General features: G+C 44.9%; 3 protein-coding genes across 3 annotated transcripts; 1 reads left to right on the top strand and 2 right to left on the bottom strand.

Annotated features, from left to right (window-relative positions):
• LOC108155556 lies at positions 1-2,373 on the top strand. The gene is made up of 2 exons (XM_017286447.2): positions 1-1,933; positions 1,990-2,373. The coding sequence occupies exon 1, from the start codon at positions 135-137 to the stop codon at positions 876-878; it is 744 nt and encodes a 247-aa protein (XP_017141936.1). The 5' UTR covers positions 1-134; the 3' UTR covers positions 879-1,933; positions 1,990-2,373.
• LOC108155553 (F-box/LRR-repeat protein 7) lies at positions 854-15,594 on the bottom strand. The gene is made up of 5 exons (XM_017286432.2): positions 15,128-15,594; positions 2,865-3,741; positions 1,977-2,801; positions 1,734-1,913; positions 854-1,668 (listed from the first exon to the last, which is right to left on the bottom strand). The coding sequence occupies exons 2-5, from the start codon at positions 3,697-3,699 to the stop codon at positions 1,133-1,135; spliced, it is 2,376 nt and encodes a 791-aa protein (XP_017141921.1). The 5' UTR covers positions 3,700-3,741; positions 15,128-15,594; the 3' UTR covers positions 854-1,132.
• Positions 8,161-8,605, bottom strand: LOC108155558 (PI-actitoxin-Afv2a). Its single transcript, XM_017286449.2, has 2 exons — positions 8,496-8,605; positions 8,161-8,434 (listed from the first exon to the last, which is right to left on the bottom strand). Exons 1-2 carry the CDS (start codon positions 8,563-8,565, stop codon positions 8,223-8,225), a joined length of 282 nt encoding a protein of 93 aa, XP_017141938.1. The 5' UTR covers positions 8,566-8,605; the 3' UTR covers positions 8,161-8,222.
• Positions 15,595-16,318: the final 724 nt, after the last annotated feature.

The following is a 16,318-nucleotide window of genomic DNA, read 5'->3' as shown; positions in this document are numbered from 1 at the left end:
AATATACCATGATATACCGGTTTTCTCTGGTATCACAGACTGCCAACTCTTTTGAAATCACAACTGTCGATATGTTTGCCGTTAAACTTATCTAAATTCACAATTGATTTTCTAAATTCAAAAATTTAACTCCAATGGGCAAGAAGAGCGGTGAAAGTTGGATGAAATTGTACTTCCGACTGGTACGAGAGTTCTACTATGAACAGCGGAAAGTGCAGATCATAAGCAATCAGTTGCGTCGATACCGGGTCGTTCGGACACGGTTCCAGAAGGACATCCAGCGCGAGGCCAAGCATCTCCAGGACTATATGGAAAGGATGGACCATATACGAGAAGAATTGGATCGCCTTGAGCGCACAAAGCATACGTTGACACCAAAAGAGAGGCAGCACCTAACGGCACTACAGAAGGAGATGCCCGTCCACTCGCTGGAGGAGCGTGTGAGAATAATGGAGATATCGGAGCTGTCAGCGTGTTGGCCATGTGGTCAGCCAGCATTGGAGAAGCAAATGGCCATGATGAATGCCGATAAGCGAGAGATTAAGAGAATCCATAACAAGACAATGGAAACCATAGAGGATATACGTAGCCTTGAGACCATAAGGAAATATCTACGGAAGGAAAATTGCACCCGGATCGAGATTAAACCCTACGTGAATCGTGGCAACTGGTTGGAGCCAACAACGGCCGCCGACACTCAAGCGGATGTAAAGGCCACCATTGCCTTGGATCATCTGCGAAAGAAGAAGGGCAAGAAGGGCAGGCACTTAACGCGGGATGTTCTCGAGGTGACTCCTCGAAGTATTCTACTCAAAATACCCGAATTAATGCCCGATATGTATCACTATCTTGATAATCGGGGGAAAATAATTTATTAAGCAAGAATTAGTCTACTTAAACGTAATCCTCTGCTATAATATATGCTCTAAAATCCTGTTCAGCTTCCGTTTCGGTATATACAATTTACAATAACAACTAAAATCATTGATCATTTCGGCATTCGGATTAACCCCTTGATCCTTGAACTAAAACAAATTACAATATTTGTGTGTGGTTGCAGTTGTTGTTCTTAACAATCTTTGCTCATTATGGCCTGCCTCTTTGCTTTGTATTTTCCGATCCTTCCTGCTGCTCAACAGAAGCCCGGATTGGTGTGCTCTATGATGCATCGTTTGCAGTACTTCTTCACCGCCCGATAGCCCTCGATGGATATCTGACAGTCCTGGATGTTCAGCTGCTGCAGCCCGCGGCAGTAGTAGGCTATGCACTGGACGCCCCGATCCGTAATCATATCACAATTGCGCAGGCTCAGCTTCTTCAGGTTGGGACAGCTCTCGGCCAAGGCCCGCAGTCCGGCATCGCTCACATCGCACTTGCCAATGTCCAGGGCACGCAGGCGCGGACAGGACCTGGCCAGGACGGTGATGGAGTCATCGCTGACGGCCTCGCAGCCGCGGGCATTCAGGTAGCGCAACTTATAGCAGCGCCGGGCAATCACCTTCAGGCCGGCATCCGAGACGCGTTCGCATTTGGCCACGGACAGATAGCGGAGGGCGGCCCCCAGCTTGGCCAGCTCGTAGAGCCCAAAGTCGGTGATGTTGAGGCAATCGGAGACGCTCAGCTCCTTCAGCGAGACACAAAAGCTGGGCACAAACTTCAGACCCGCATCTGCAAGAGATCAAGGAAGAGTTTAGAGGGGCTCTGGAGGGATGGTTGCCCTGTGCTGTGCCTACCCGTGATTTGTATGCAGCGTCGCAGATAAAGGTACACCAGCTGGGGGCAGTTCTTGACGACAATCTTCAGGCCCATGTCATCGATGGCCATGCAGTCGGTCAGATCCAGATATTGCAACAGCAGACGACGCGGGGGCTCCACATGCGGATTGGGACTGATGCTGCTCACCTGACTGCAGCCTTTAAATAAATGGAGAAAGGTTAGTTTTGGCTAACTAGAGGATGAGGATGTGCCCCACTCACCTGTCACGTCTAGATGCTGTAGATTGCTGCACTTCGTTAGGGCCTCGACCAGAGCCTGATTGGAGACGCCGACGCAGGTCTGAAGTTGCAGGTGCGTCAGCTCCGGGCAGCGTCGTGTCAGCAGCTGGAGGCCCTTGTCGGAGATGCGGCAGCCATCGGCGAGCATCACTCGTTCCACCTCCGGACAGGCGCCATTGCAGCTCTGGCCGCACAGCTGCCGGAAGATCATCTTCAGGGTCTTGTCCCCGTTCAGGTGCTCGCCCCGCAGAGTGATGCACTTCCAGAGCACGGGACGCCAGGCCACCTGCTCGAATCTCCGACAGACACGGGCCACAGTGCACAGCTCGCAGCTGTCTAGCCAGCTGAAGATGCGGACAATGGCCTCGTCGGGCAGGCGATCAAAGTAGGGTCCACAGCGGAAGGGACCCTTGCGGTTCCAGGGCGGCGGACCGATGGATTTTCCTGGCACAGTGCCGCCACCGCCTCCTCCTCCTCCGCCACTGGATGCCCCACGACGGGGTGTTGTGGCGGGCGTACTGCTGGCCATGATGCCTCCGCCGCTGGTGGTCGTGGATGTGGTGACATTGCCCGCTCCGCTCGAGTGGTGGCCGGTGGGTGAGGGTGAGACGAGCGTGGCATAGCCCTGGTCGAGGCTGGGCGAGAAGCGTCCCAGGTTGCACAGGCCGTCGGAGAGGCTCTGCACTTTGGTGTGGTGGTGGTCCAGCTGGAAGGCATTGGCGGGCGAGTTGGTGCTGCGGTTCAGCAGATAGCGATCCGAACCACTCGTCTCGCTGGGACTGGAGGTGCGCGGATGATGTAGGCGTTCTGCAAGGGATTACCATCGATTGGGATTGCGTTCTTTAAGAGATCAGTTCGAGGGACACTCACCTGGCAGCCGCTCATTGCCGCTGCCGCTGCTGTAGTCCTCCAGGTAGTAGCGTTCGTTTTGGTACTGACTCGCCTCGGCACCGAGGGGCAGGGCTCGCAGAGCATTCCCCAGATACAGCGACTCCATCTTCTTGTCGAGCAGATACTGGGCTCCGTTGCTGCCGCCACCGTTGCTGCTCAGGACAGTGGGCACGCTGCATCGTCCGCCCTGCGTGCGTCGTCTACCTCCGCCGCCGCCGCCGCCGCCGCCGCCTCCGCCACTGCCACTCCCACCGCCGCCTCCCACATTATTGTCGCTGGAGTCCTCAGTATCCGCACTGTTGCCATGCAACCAGCTAGGCCTTTGGGCCCCATACTGCAGCACATGCTCCAGGGTGAGAAAGTTGCGCGGCTGTGGCACGGGAGCAGTGCCCCTCGAGGCAGGAGCCGGGATATCAGGCGATTTCTTGACCTGCCTCCCCACAGAGGCTGTCGAGTGGGCCCCGTAGATACTTTGCTCCTGACGCGTGTGCCTGCCCCTCAGCTCAAAGGTGGCCGCCTTCTGTTGCACCATGTGGAGCACGGCTGCCGCTGCCGCCGTCGTAGCTGTGGCCTGCTGTTCACTGTGCGGCGTGGAGCTGCGCGACGCCAGTGCATCGTTGGTGTCCAGACTCAGGTTCGGTGACTTGCGCGACATTTTGTAGGCCTGCGGATCCAGCGGACTGGAGCTGAGTGGATGCGGATGGTGATAGTGCGCTGCCGCCAGTTGATCGCGCACCGCATTGCTATTCCTGCCCAGGGAGGCCAGTGGACACTCCAGATCGGTGGCACGTCGTGTGCTCGTCTTGTGCGACATAGTTTGGATCTATTTGATGGATTTCTAGAATGGCGCTGAAGTCTGGAAAGAGTTTGAAATATGGAGGGGATATCTTTAAGTAACAGGCGATAACACGTGTTGAATTCTAGTGTTGGAAAATACTGAGTGTTGGATAGGCAATGGAAGAAAATGGCACACGGCAGTGCGTTTGTGTGTGTAGACAGAAGGCGAAATGCATATAAGATAGGGCCTTGCCGACCCCTACTCTAGAGGAATAGAACTCGATTCCGCAATAGTCATGGAAGTGATTTATTGGTGTGGGCAGCTATACACTAAAAATGGCAATAAAATCTGGACAAAACATTTGAAAGCACAATCTGCATTCTTAGAATGGAATTCACTACTAAAATGGATATGGAAATGCCAGATTTATGATCGTCTTGTTCAGCTTTATTTGATTTGTAAACGATTGTGTGTCTGTTTTTAGTTGAGAGTCGAATATTTAAGTATTTTCCATAAGGGGAGATCTTTTGCAGAAACTGCATTCCAGTGTTGCCAAACGCTTCCAGAGAGACCCGCATATCAAATGCAATTAAATTCCAAGATGGCCATGGACAGATTTGTTTCGTTTGTTTTTTATTGATGTGTGTAGTGTGTGGGCAGCAGCTCTAAGTGGGTCTCCATGCCATTCGCAATTATTAGAGAAAGACAAACAGACAGACAGACAGACAGAGGGGGAGAGGGGGACAGGGGGTAGACAGACATAGCTTGAAGTCATAAAAATGTATAAAGTATTTTATTGGGGAACCACTCCTTCGAACACAGTCTCGACTGCTGCTGCAGTTGACCTTTCAACAACATTCAGCATTAGCGGATACAAAAACTCCCAGCAATTTGTGGATGAAATAAGTTAAGCAGTTAAGATTGGCCAACAAATCTCTAGCCATATATGCATACAATATACATATTTTTTTTAATACAATTAATAAGCGGGGATCGCCCACGCTTCTATCAAATCATTCTTTGTATTATTTTTGTTATTTGGCCACACGTATGCTGTCATTTCCATTGAGCATTGAGCTCCGGATGGTTGGATGGCTACGGCTTCAGCTCCAGCTTCATTCATATTGTTGTTAGGCAGAGAAACCAGTTTCGATCGATGGATCGTTTTTCGGAGGAGTACGAAAGCATTGAAGAAGCAGAAGCAGGCGTGGGCCGTTCTATTGCTGTGGCTCTTGTGGCTTGTGGCCATCACATCCCATCCCCATCCCGCAATTTGGCCCGCTGTTATTGGCCTAACCTTAAGACCTTAAATTAAGTTGAAAGTAACCCAATTCGGGCTAGCAATCTAGCCAGGCACCGGCAGCAGCCATTCTCATTCCGATTCCCATCCATAATATCTGTGTTTGGCAGGAGAGGGAGGCTTTGCATAATTTACGGGCCAGCTATCTAAATAGAAAACTATAAATTTATTTCACATTTTTTTCTCTGTCGGCTGGTTGGGCCTGTAAGCGGTTGTTAAATCTTCTTCAGCGTTTTTTGGGTTGGGCTGCGACTGGGAAGAGGCACACCTATAGATGGGGCACCTCTTGGGCGTGGGGATGGTGGGTTGGGGGGCCTGCCTGGCACACTTTAAGACGAGACGAGACGAAATGAGTAAATCAAAAGCTGCTCTGCTTCGCTCTGCCCTGCTCTGCTCACAAGTGGAACCAATCCGTTCCGATCCTCTGTGTGGCATTATTTTTTTATTGTAATCAAATTTGAAATTAATTTTTCGTATTTTTGTGTTGTATCATTTCTAGCCTTGCCATAAATAAACACAAATAAGCCACAAAAATAACACCCCAACCCAAATGCCACACCAGGGACGGAGCACATCTGGATCTGATGGAGGGGACTGAGACGGGAGGACGGGGACAGCAAATATGTCTTGTCATTTGGCTTATGGCAGCTGATTAATCTTAGCCATCTCCGAAACCGAAACCAAAGCCTGTCGCCGTCGCCCCTCATATGGAATGTCGCTCAACTGGTTCGAAGCGCCCCAAGACCCCAAAAAAAAAAAAAACAGAAAGAAAAGGAAAATGCTTTGAGCCCAGAGAGAGATCACTCCACTTGAGAGGCTGAGAGTTTTTGATTTCGCTCTCTCTCTGTCCCACGATCTCTTGACATAATTCACAAATAGTTAGACAATAAATAATTAATAAAGCACTCTGCCCTGGCCCTGGCTCTGGCTCTGGGCTCTGGGCTCTGGTGTGTGGACAAAAGTGTCAAATGGTTCATTGGGCAACACAGCATGGAATTTGCATAAATTTACATGCAAATGTAATTCATTTCGTTTTGGGTTTGGTTTCTATTCTTTTAGGAGAGCCATGCAAATGCGATTAGTCAGAGCCATTAAGTGCTGTAAACATGCTAGTAGATCGTGTCCATGTTCTTGTTGTCCAACACTTTTTGGGGATAGATTGTGTCAAGGGTGACGGCATATATGGGGAGAAAATTGTTAATAGAGTTTTTGATAAGATTACAGAAATAATTCAATGAGGAAAAACTAGTTAAAAGACACTAAAATACAAGAGAGTGCAGTTTTGGGGTGTTGCACAACACTGAGCTAAGGTGTTGGACCAATTGGTGTGTTTGTGTTATGCAACACCCCACGAAAACATCAAATTGAGATCGAATATTAAACTGCACTTTGATAAGTTTAAAGAGATCCTGTTTCGGGATAAAATGTAGTCCGGTTTGGGTGGGAAATTAATTTTGAAAGTACTTAAGATAATGCCATCGAGGTGTCTTTGATTAAAGCGGATATATACTCCGCTTTTACGGGCTTAAAATTATATTTCTTTAATTTATTTTATAGATAAAAATATATCTTTTGTCCTTCTCTTGCTTTTCATCTATAATAAATGTACCAGACTGCCTTCAGTCGCATACAACCTCCAAGTTGTTCAATCAATTGCCATTCAATTAGCAAGAATATACATATTTTTTATGATTTGTATTAACGAATATAAAACCAATTGCCTTTTCAATTAAATCCGCATATATATTACAATTTTTATTGTGAAAAATGCGAGAATTAAAAGCCAAAGCTAAAGGCCAAACAACACTCATCTGGCTTCGTATGGGAAACTGGTCTACGTGCGGATTCGTATCTGAATCTCCGCAGATAGATTTCTATAGACAGTCCGAGACATGTCCGAGAGCCAAGCCTCTTGAAGTGCGCTCGACAAGCGCAAACGAGCATTTAAAATATGACAACAACAAGTACTAATTATTTAATATGCTTAATGAGCAAATGTCGCCATGCTGGAGGCCCACAGTGCCCCATACACATACTGTACAAGGTGGGGTCTGGTCTGGATACCGCTGGGCCATAGTGGGGCAAAACGTGCAGCACCATAATGGCGTTAACTGTTTCTTTCAGCGGTTTTTGGGTATATAATTTGGTTTTGGTACGTTTAAGGTTTGGTTTTTGGAAAGGGGAACAGTGGTTAGCATTAGCTCTTGCCATGTTCTAGAACTAAGACTTTCATGCATTGGATTTATGGATACCCTAGATAGAAGGATACATTCAATGGTTGAATGGATGCTATAGATCTATCGAAGACAGGCTTATCTGTCATTTGAAATTCCTTGGCCTCAAGGAAGGCATTTTTCCTGCGGCATTCACATTCTTATGTTCCTGCCCCACTGTGCGTGCATTCAACAAAACTAATAACTGCTATTTTGTAAGTTTTGTGTGTGTGTGTGTGTGTGTGTGTGTGTGTGTGTGTGTGGTTGTGTATGTGGCGGCGTCCGTTGTCTGCACATGGCTGAAATCTAACGCCAAGAGCCACCAACAAGAGGCTACAGCGAGTGCTTGGCGTGGCGTGGCGCCACACAGGAACAACACAACACCACATCGACCATACACACGAGAGGAGTCGGCGTCGGCGTCGGAGTCGGACAGGGGGGGGAGCACCTTTTGGCCTCCATGCCATGGCATGCTGAGCGCCTGGCCCCACTCTGGCCCGACACACTGTATCCATGTATCCATGTGTGTATGTTTGTGTTTGTATCTCTATCATTCGCCTGCCTGTGTGTGTGCGGCTACTGTTTGCTGCTGTTGCTGCCGCCGCCGCTCTGTGGGTTGGCTTTTTGCATAGTGTCAATTTTGATTTAGCAAAACGTTGCCCCTGCCTCTGCCTACCGTTGTTGCGGTTACATCGTGCTGTCAGCGCACCCGCCTAACACCTCCTGGCAAAACTCACAGATACACACACACACACAACAGTAAGCTCCATAGAAAGTGGGTGGCGCTGACAAGTTTTTTCGAAAAAAAAAAAAATCAGAAAAATATTTGTTGCGCATGCCACAGCCCAGCCACAGTAGAAACTGGGTGCAGCAGCATCAACTGGATTTTCACCACAAAGATTTTATAAGAAATGAAATTAAGTAAAGAAAATTATATGTATATTTAATATATACCCTGGATATTTACTCGGAGACTATAAGAGGACTGGGCAAACTCAGGATATTTTTAATTGTGTCAGTCAAAGATCATCTATTTTATATCCTAATTAAACCTCTATTGGATCATTTCCGATGGTCATGGATAGATTTGCCAGGCAAATCTTATTGCAGCGAGCTTTGGTCTGGAAATTGTTGCCATTCTTCTCGCCACCAAAGAAGACGAACTTCTGGCATTTGCTTGTCGTCGAATTGAAGTACCAATTGCGGAGGATGGCCTTGCCAGTGCCCTGTTCCAGCGGCAGCAGGCATCTCTTCTTAACTAAAAACCAATATTTATTAAAAGTTTCTGTGGGTTTGCTCTCCGTCTGGGAGCCACTTACTCGTCTGGGGCTGGGTTTGGTGCAGGAACAGCACTAGGAGAATGAGAAAACCCGAGAACTTCAACAGCATGTTGGATGGCACAATGGAGACTGAATCGGATTGCTCTTCTATTAATATATATTTATACAAAAGAGTATGCTCTCATGGCTCCAAAAAAATATTGCTAAACAAACGCAAGTGCTAGTCAGGCGGTACTCCGGTAAATATTGGAATAGTTGGTAGTTCAAGATCATCTGGTTATCAACGAAACAATAGGCTATAAGAGTTATAAATGGATCCACCATACAGTCTATTGTCATCCAAAAGAGTGGACTGCAATAAGTTTATTCGATAAATGATCTTCATGTTCTTTATTCGATATGATAATAATATTAGAATTTGTTTGTATAGCTTAATGTATCTGCTTGATCCCTTTTCAATCACCTAGAATCAGTTTATATCTAATTATGCTTTGGGATTCAATGAACTCTTATTTCTAACACTCTCTAAATAAATATTACACCATTAAATTTCACATGCAATTTCTTTGGCATGCCTTAAGTGTCCGAAAGTTATTTCCATTTCCACTATAACCGCCATAGGTGAATTTCTGACACTTTCCCGTGGCTTTATTGTAGTAATATCGCATAATATTTGCCTTTCCAGGTCCAGTCTTCATCGGTTGCAAGCACCTCGCTTTGCCTGAGTTCAATTGAATTTAGCAAACATACGGAAAAGACTTATTTTCGAAACCCTCTACTTACAACCGCTGATGTGTGGCGCAGAGATCATTAAGATCAGACATAGATACAACCATTTCAACAGCATGATTAATGTAGCACTGACTTGTAAGTGGATAAATGTCAGAGATACCGAATATTAACAAGGTTTTTTATAGGGGAATTAATAATTCATGTGAAAGCCCCCAACTTAAATACCCTATAAAACCCATGTTTAAGTCTTTGCTTTTAATAAGGATTATTTATATTCATTGTTAGATTTTATGGGTGCATATTTTGGTATAAATTTAGTATCCCATTAACTAGAGCAAACAAGGTATGATAACCTAATTACCCTTCCAAAACGGGTATCCCCCAACATTTATTTACCTTCTGGCACTCATTAAAATTGTTGAAACAACAGCTAAATAAATAAATATTTTGTTTAAGGGAAATGTATTCGAATTGTTTTCATTTGGAGTTCGGTTAACGAACGGTTCGGTTCATTTGAGTTTGAGTTAAACGAATTCGTATCGATGGATGTGGATGCTTCTCGTGGGTTTCTGTTGTCTCTATGCAAATATCTCAATGAAAAGAATTGAAAGTTGTCGTTGACACAGATCACAGACCACTGATCACACAGAGAATTCCAAAAGAGTTTTCGCAAATAGAAAGAGCGAAGAATGTATGGGGCGGTGCTTTGAAATGGAATTGTGTGAATGTCTTTATATGAATACGCAAAATAGAGAAAGATTGATCTTGTAGAAAGTATGGCATGGAATGGCTGGAAGATTCATGGTCGTAAGAGAATTAACTAGAGCATATGGCAGGCGTCGGATCTCTCTCTCTTTAGTAAATGACTGGAATTTTGTTGCAATTTGTAGATTGTTTAATCTTCAATTACTTTCTCAGACTGATGAAAGCTCGTTTCCCATTTTCGGACACTCAATTTTCTAACTAGAAGAAATGATTAAATATATCTAGATATAAATATAAATTGATTTCTTGATGACTTTGCTATCCAACAAAATTGGTTTCGGTTCGGTTCGGTTGGTTTTTTGTTTTTGGGAAATTTCTTTAATGGTTCTGTGCCATTTCTTTCGTCGTCATTATCTGTAACTCCGCGAGATTTCACCCCACAGCCATTAAAGGGGAATTCGAAAATTTTAGTCAAACTAATTAAACCGAATCTTATATAATGAACCGTGAAGAAAATACGTCCCAAGAGGAGAGCGAAACGAGGCGAGCGAAAAGAGAAGCGGAAAGGCGGAGGAGGCGAAAAGGTGGAGGAGGAGATTGAAACATTGAGACTGCCATCAATCAAAGGCAAATTCTTGAGAGCTTCTCCTTCTTGTTCGGAGAGCATTATTCGAATTCCAGTCGAAACCGAATGGAACCAGTTCGTGGTCAGAGTCTTTTGTTCTTGAGACTGCTGGCTTAAGCGATGCTTAACCCAGAATTAAATACCCAGCAACAGCGGAATAAATCACACACAAAAAACGTAAGACCCAGAAACGAGGCAAATTACATGGCTGCTCCCCGAAGGGGGGCTGGAGGAGGGCCGTTGACGTTGACGGGGCCAACAATTGCGGACGTGAATGATGGCACAGCTAATCCAGATCCGCCAGATCCCCAAATCCAGGCAGACATAAATCCAGGCCAAGTCAAAGTCCAATAAAAATGTCGACCGAATGCAAAAAAGCGACAAATGCTTGACGGACCAAATGTCAGAGTTAATTTATCTAAAAGCTCTGCCCGACTTTTCAGAAGGAGACAGACAGACGGGAGAGACAGCCGGGGAAAGAGGCAAAGAGAGAGAGAGCGGACAATTTTAATTAAGACAAAATATTTGAAATTCTATGAGCGACAACGAGATCTCTTCTCTAACAAGAAGCCAGCAATTTGCCGCGCGCAATTTTTCAAATTACATTTCATTAAAGACCATGCGACGGAACGACAGAGACAGTGAGAGATGGCCAGAGCGAACGAGAGAGAGAGAGAGAGAGAGAGAGGCAGAGAAATGCAGATGATCGAATGATAAGTGGCAGAGAAATGGACAGCCACAAATCGAGTGGCATATCGAATGATTAGATACCCTGCAGATGTGCAGATTGTGCATGACTCTCTGCAAGGACAAAGCTCTACCAGTATCTCCTTCTTCTGCATTACAAACGTCTCCCCCAAGCTCATCATGCTCTCTCCTGGTGCAACGAAAGGGTACACAAAACAAAGAAGAAACCAAAAGAACAGCAACAACAAAAACGAATGTAAAGCACCGTTTTGTCTGAATCTCTTTGGCAACTTTTCACTCACACACACAGGCATACACAGAAGAGCGGAGATTTCAGAAGAGAGCCTGATCGGAAGAGAGGAACGAAACGAACACTCAACAGGTTATCTTTGCCTCGCGCCCGCATGGGAGCTCCTCTCTGAAACGACGCCCGCATAGACTCCACCGCATCCATCCACCTTCCACAACTGTGCTCTTGGCCTGGCCTGGACCTGGACCTGGAGCTAATATGCCGCACATAAATTGTTTAACAAATTAAATTTTAAAGTTCAGCCTGCAATGCCCTGCCACAGCAGCCGCGGCAGCAGCGACAGCCGCAGCAGCAACAGCAACAATTACAACCACAACTAAAGCAGCAACTATGTCAGTCACTCGGCAACATGGCCAACTAGCAGCGAAACAACATTCCAGCTGCCTGCCTCAGCTCTCGACTCCAACAGCAACAGCAACAGCCCCTCCCCTCTGCCGGCCACCCCTTTGGAGCTGGGGCAATCATCAAGCCCGTAACTAGCTGCAGCCACAAGTTGCCACAAGTTTGCCGTTTCTAATACAAAACTGTCGCTTGTGGCGTGAGAGACTCTCGACTCCAACGGAGACGGAGACGGAGACTCTCTTGGCCCCAACTCGACTCGAAACAAAATAACACAAAAAGCTAAAAGAAAAAAAATGGGTAAAAAAATAAATAATAAAAAATACGTCGCATTGCATTTTAGTATTTGCTGATTGCACTGTTGCTGTTGCTGTTGCTGTTGCAACTTCCAAGAGCTATGGAATCATATATACAGACAGACCGACACACACACACACACAAAGCTGAGATGGAAAAAGAGACACACAATAAAAATTGCGGACAAGAAAGGAAAGTCGATTAGTCAAGGGTTAATAACGAAGTGGGGAATACTCTAGGAGGGGTAAAGGGGAATGTTGTGTTAGTGGCAGAAATTAAGACACAAATTCCTCAGATACTGAGATTAATCTACTGATTATCCGATGGATGAACTGTTCAAACCAGAGTAAGCCACTGCTTAGCCGATAAGTAAGTGCTTCTTAAACTAATCTAATGCTTCCAAACTTAAGATCTAAGCAAAAGTTCGTTAATTAGTAGAAGAGGAATGTGGAAGTCTAGGAAACCCTACTTAAACGAAACCAATCAATATAGAAAATAGTCATTTCTGTGCCATTTCTATATCACCTTTAACCCTTAGTAGGGAAAACATCTTCCAGCATCAAAGCTATTCAGATTTCTAACATAAAAACCAAGTCTGTTGGCTGAACCTCATGTGAACTAATTAAAAGAATTCTAGAACAGGTTTAAAACAGATTTCATAGATTAAATGGGCAGGTTCTGAATCTACAATGAACCCATAAAGAAGTATTACGGCGTAGTACTAACCTAGTCCACATTCTACCATATTATTCTATTATTCTTCTCTAAATCTTAATTACAGCCACAGCACCGCGCTCAGAAGCCGACAAGCCGACAAACCGTTTCAATTTGAATACTATAGTATGTTTAATCTTTAAAGTCCACACAGACACTGATGCCTTTAAGGAGACACTTAAAATTGTTTCGCAAACATCTTTAAATATTTATCCTCTGACTAATCCCCCATTAATGCCTGATTGCCGGCAACAACCCATTCCACGCAGCTAATGGAGCCCCCCATTAAGGTAGGTTCGAAATATATAAAAATAAGAAATAAATACAAAAAAAAAGGAGAGAGAAAAAACTGTTGAAAATCTCATGAAATCGGCGAGCGGCTTTTCCATGTCTGTGACTTGTGGCGGCGGCAGCCTTTTGGCTTGAAAGCTTTTTGGCTTTGATTGCCAGCGCCGGATTGGGGCTGCTGCCGCTGCTGCTGCTGCGGGCCATGGCTGACTGGACTGTGGCCGACTGGCTCTCTGGACTTGGCTCTCCATGAGCTGGCCAAATGGTTGGCCTGCGCCTGCTGGCGGCTGCCTTGTCATTGCAATGCGCATATGTTGACATTTTTGTGTAAGAAATATTTTAAATTATTGGTAAATGCATAAATAAATGGACAACTCTATGGTGGTGCTTTCGCTGCTGTGTCGCCGCCGGCAAGGAAAGTGTATGCCAAAATGTTGTGTCAAGCCTCTGTCTGACAGATATCAAATGACCAATTTATAATCATTTAACATGCACAAATTACAGCAAAAAAGCAACAGCCAAAAGGAAAAAAACATTAAAATTAATGCAATATAATAAATTTGTTTGCTTTTTTCGGTTTGTAAACGAATTTTTTAGCTAAAAAGAAACATCAACAGGGGCACCCCCTCGGGCGATTGGCTAATGATGTGAAGAGCTGAAAACATTTGGCCAACACGTGTTGGGCCCGACCCGGAGCGACCCTCAGAAATCTGCGTGAGAGAAGATCCCACGAATGAGTGAGGGAAATCCCAATGATTCCAGGGAAAAAGAATGGGAAATCTATGTTTACTGTATGCTGGATTCTAGAAGTAGAGGAGGGCTCTCAGGCGATCTTCATTCGTTGCGCTTTAAGTGGAACATGACGTCGGGGCACGTACTATTTTAATAACACTCTTTCTTTTATGGGAAAATGTGAAAGAAAAATATGCCCATACAGTGTCATACAGTACTTTATTCTGGCTGTAATTTGATTTATATGAATCCAAAGAGTGTGAGCTGCATATCTTAGAAATCTTAGATATTTGAGACCCATTGGCTCCACAGTTTATGTGGTGGGAAACAAACTTCCTTCCTTCTTTCAGTGCCAAATACCCGGGTATTAAATATTATATTATAATCGCATAGAAAAAAAAAGGAAAGTCGTTCCCCACGAGATAATTGGCAACTAATAGATTGATAGATAGATGGATAGCTGTTATGTTATAAGACAGGCATGAGATTCAATCATTTGGCCATAAACATATCCGTTGCTGCAACTTCTGGTTGGGGTAATGGCCAGTGGTGCCACAACCAAAGCCAGAGACAGAGCCAAAGCCAAAGCCAGAGCCAGAGCCTCTTTCGGCCAACTTCCTTGACTCTCGACTACTATAATTTGCATGCAGCAGCCCAGAGAAGGAGTACATATGTATCTGTATCTCATATGTGTCTATCTGTATCTGTGTGTGCCCGCATCGCGCTCTCTCCCTCTCTCGCACTGTGTGTGTGTGGACTATGTGCGTATGTGAGAGAGCGCGAACGAGTTACGGGCCAAAGTGGTGCATGCAACAACTGAAAAAACAACAACAGCAACAGCAACAGCAACAACAATAAATATATATCTTCAAAGGTGTGATTTTAATGTGACAACTTTTGCAACTGGTTCGAGGGGTTCCGGACTGTTCGAAAACCGAGGGTTTTCCATCGAATCGGAATCCGAGGCGAGGTGTCGGCCTATCGGGTTGAATACTCGCTTTAAATGTACGAATAATTTCATTAACGTTTTACGATCATGCAATATTAATAATAATAAAAGAGAAACACTAAGAACACTGGGAAGGGGCACTCTTTTGCATGAAGCCACACAACGGCAGAAGGAGACGGGGGCATAAATAATGATGGAAAGAAAGAGAGAGAGCGAGAGAGAGCGAAAAACCTGATTGGGGGAATTGCAATTTAATAAGTTGTGATCTGTGTCTGTCCTCTCCTCCTCTCTACCTTTTTGATGATTATACAGGTAACTCCCTTTGGGTGCTCATTTATGCAACGCTTCTCCTTCCTTTTTGTTTATCTGGCAGTTTTTGCAGCTTCCTCATTGAATTTCCATTTAATTTCGCTTTTTTTTTCTCTTTTATTCTTGCTTTTTGTTTGGTTTTCGTTTTATCTTTTTTTTGGTTATTCCACAACAATAATTTTCTCTCTGCTTTATTTTCTTTCGATCTTTCACTGTGTGGCTCTTTTGGCTTTGCTTTTGCTGTTATCTTTCGCCTTCTTCTTCTTTTTTGCGCTCACTTCACTCACACTGGCACAGACACTGACACTGACACAGGCACAGGCACGAAGGCAGGCAGGCGGCACGCAACGAAATGCGGCGCCTCAAGATTCAGTTTCATCCGCTGCGGACACGTCGGATTGGAACAGCGCACGACGACAGGTAAATGGTGAGTGGCAAGAGCGACCACGGCATCCGCGCAGATCGCAGTCAGAGCGTACGCCAAGAGAGGCAGCCAGGTTCGCTCTCTTGGAAACCCACCAATTCGGCAGAGCAGCATTGCCAGCCGCAAAAACAAAAGATTCAAGAAACGAACTTGGTGGGTTTTTAAAATAAAATTGATTTTACAAATAATACATGTATTGGGATAATAAATATACATATATTATGTTAGTCAATTAAATATTTTTCATAATTGTAGAATAAGTAAGTACATAATTCTTCAATATTCAGCTGAAGGTGAATTCAAAATTACTACTCACTATAATAAAATACATATTATAAACATTTTATTTTGTGTACTATTTATTTGGAGGACAATTCCCACCTTCTTTATTTGAAAATCATTAGTCACCACCAATTGCTAAAACAATTTCACCTTGCACGTTACATTCACTCTTTCCCTCTCTTATGATATGCCTTGCCTCTATGCTGTGCTACTTTTATTTAGCTTTTGTGGTTTTCTGGAGATCGCAAAAGCCATTTCCACCATGGCATAACTAAAGACCCACCGCATGCCTTTGGGCTAAACTGGCATACAGAAAGAGAGCGTGAGAAGAGAGAGATAGTCAAGGTGTATGATTACAAGGTGAGAGCAAACCTGTTGCTGATATTCGACTGCCGCTCTCATACACACACTCAACTGAAACTAAATACGGGAGAGCTCTCTCTGGCAAGGCCTCACCTTGTGGGAGAGC

The sequence above is a fragment of the Drosophila miranda genome, chromosome 2 (assembly GCF_003369915.1).
Source record: "Drosophila miranda strain MSH22 chromosome 2, D.miranda_PacBio2.1, whole genome shotgun sequence".
NCBI lineage: Eukaryota > Metazoa > Arthropoda > Insecta > Diptera > Drosophilidae > Drosophila > Drosophila miranda.
Note: the sequence above shows the minus strand (reverse complement) of the source record. Positions and strands in the feature narration are given on the sequence as shown.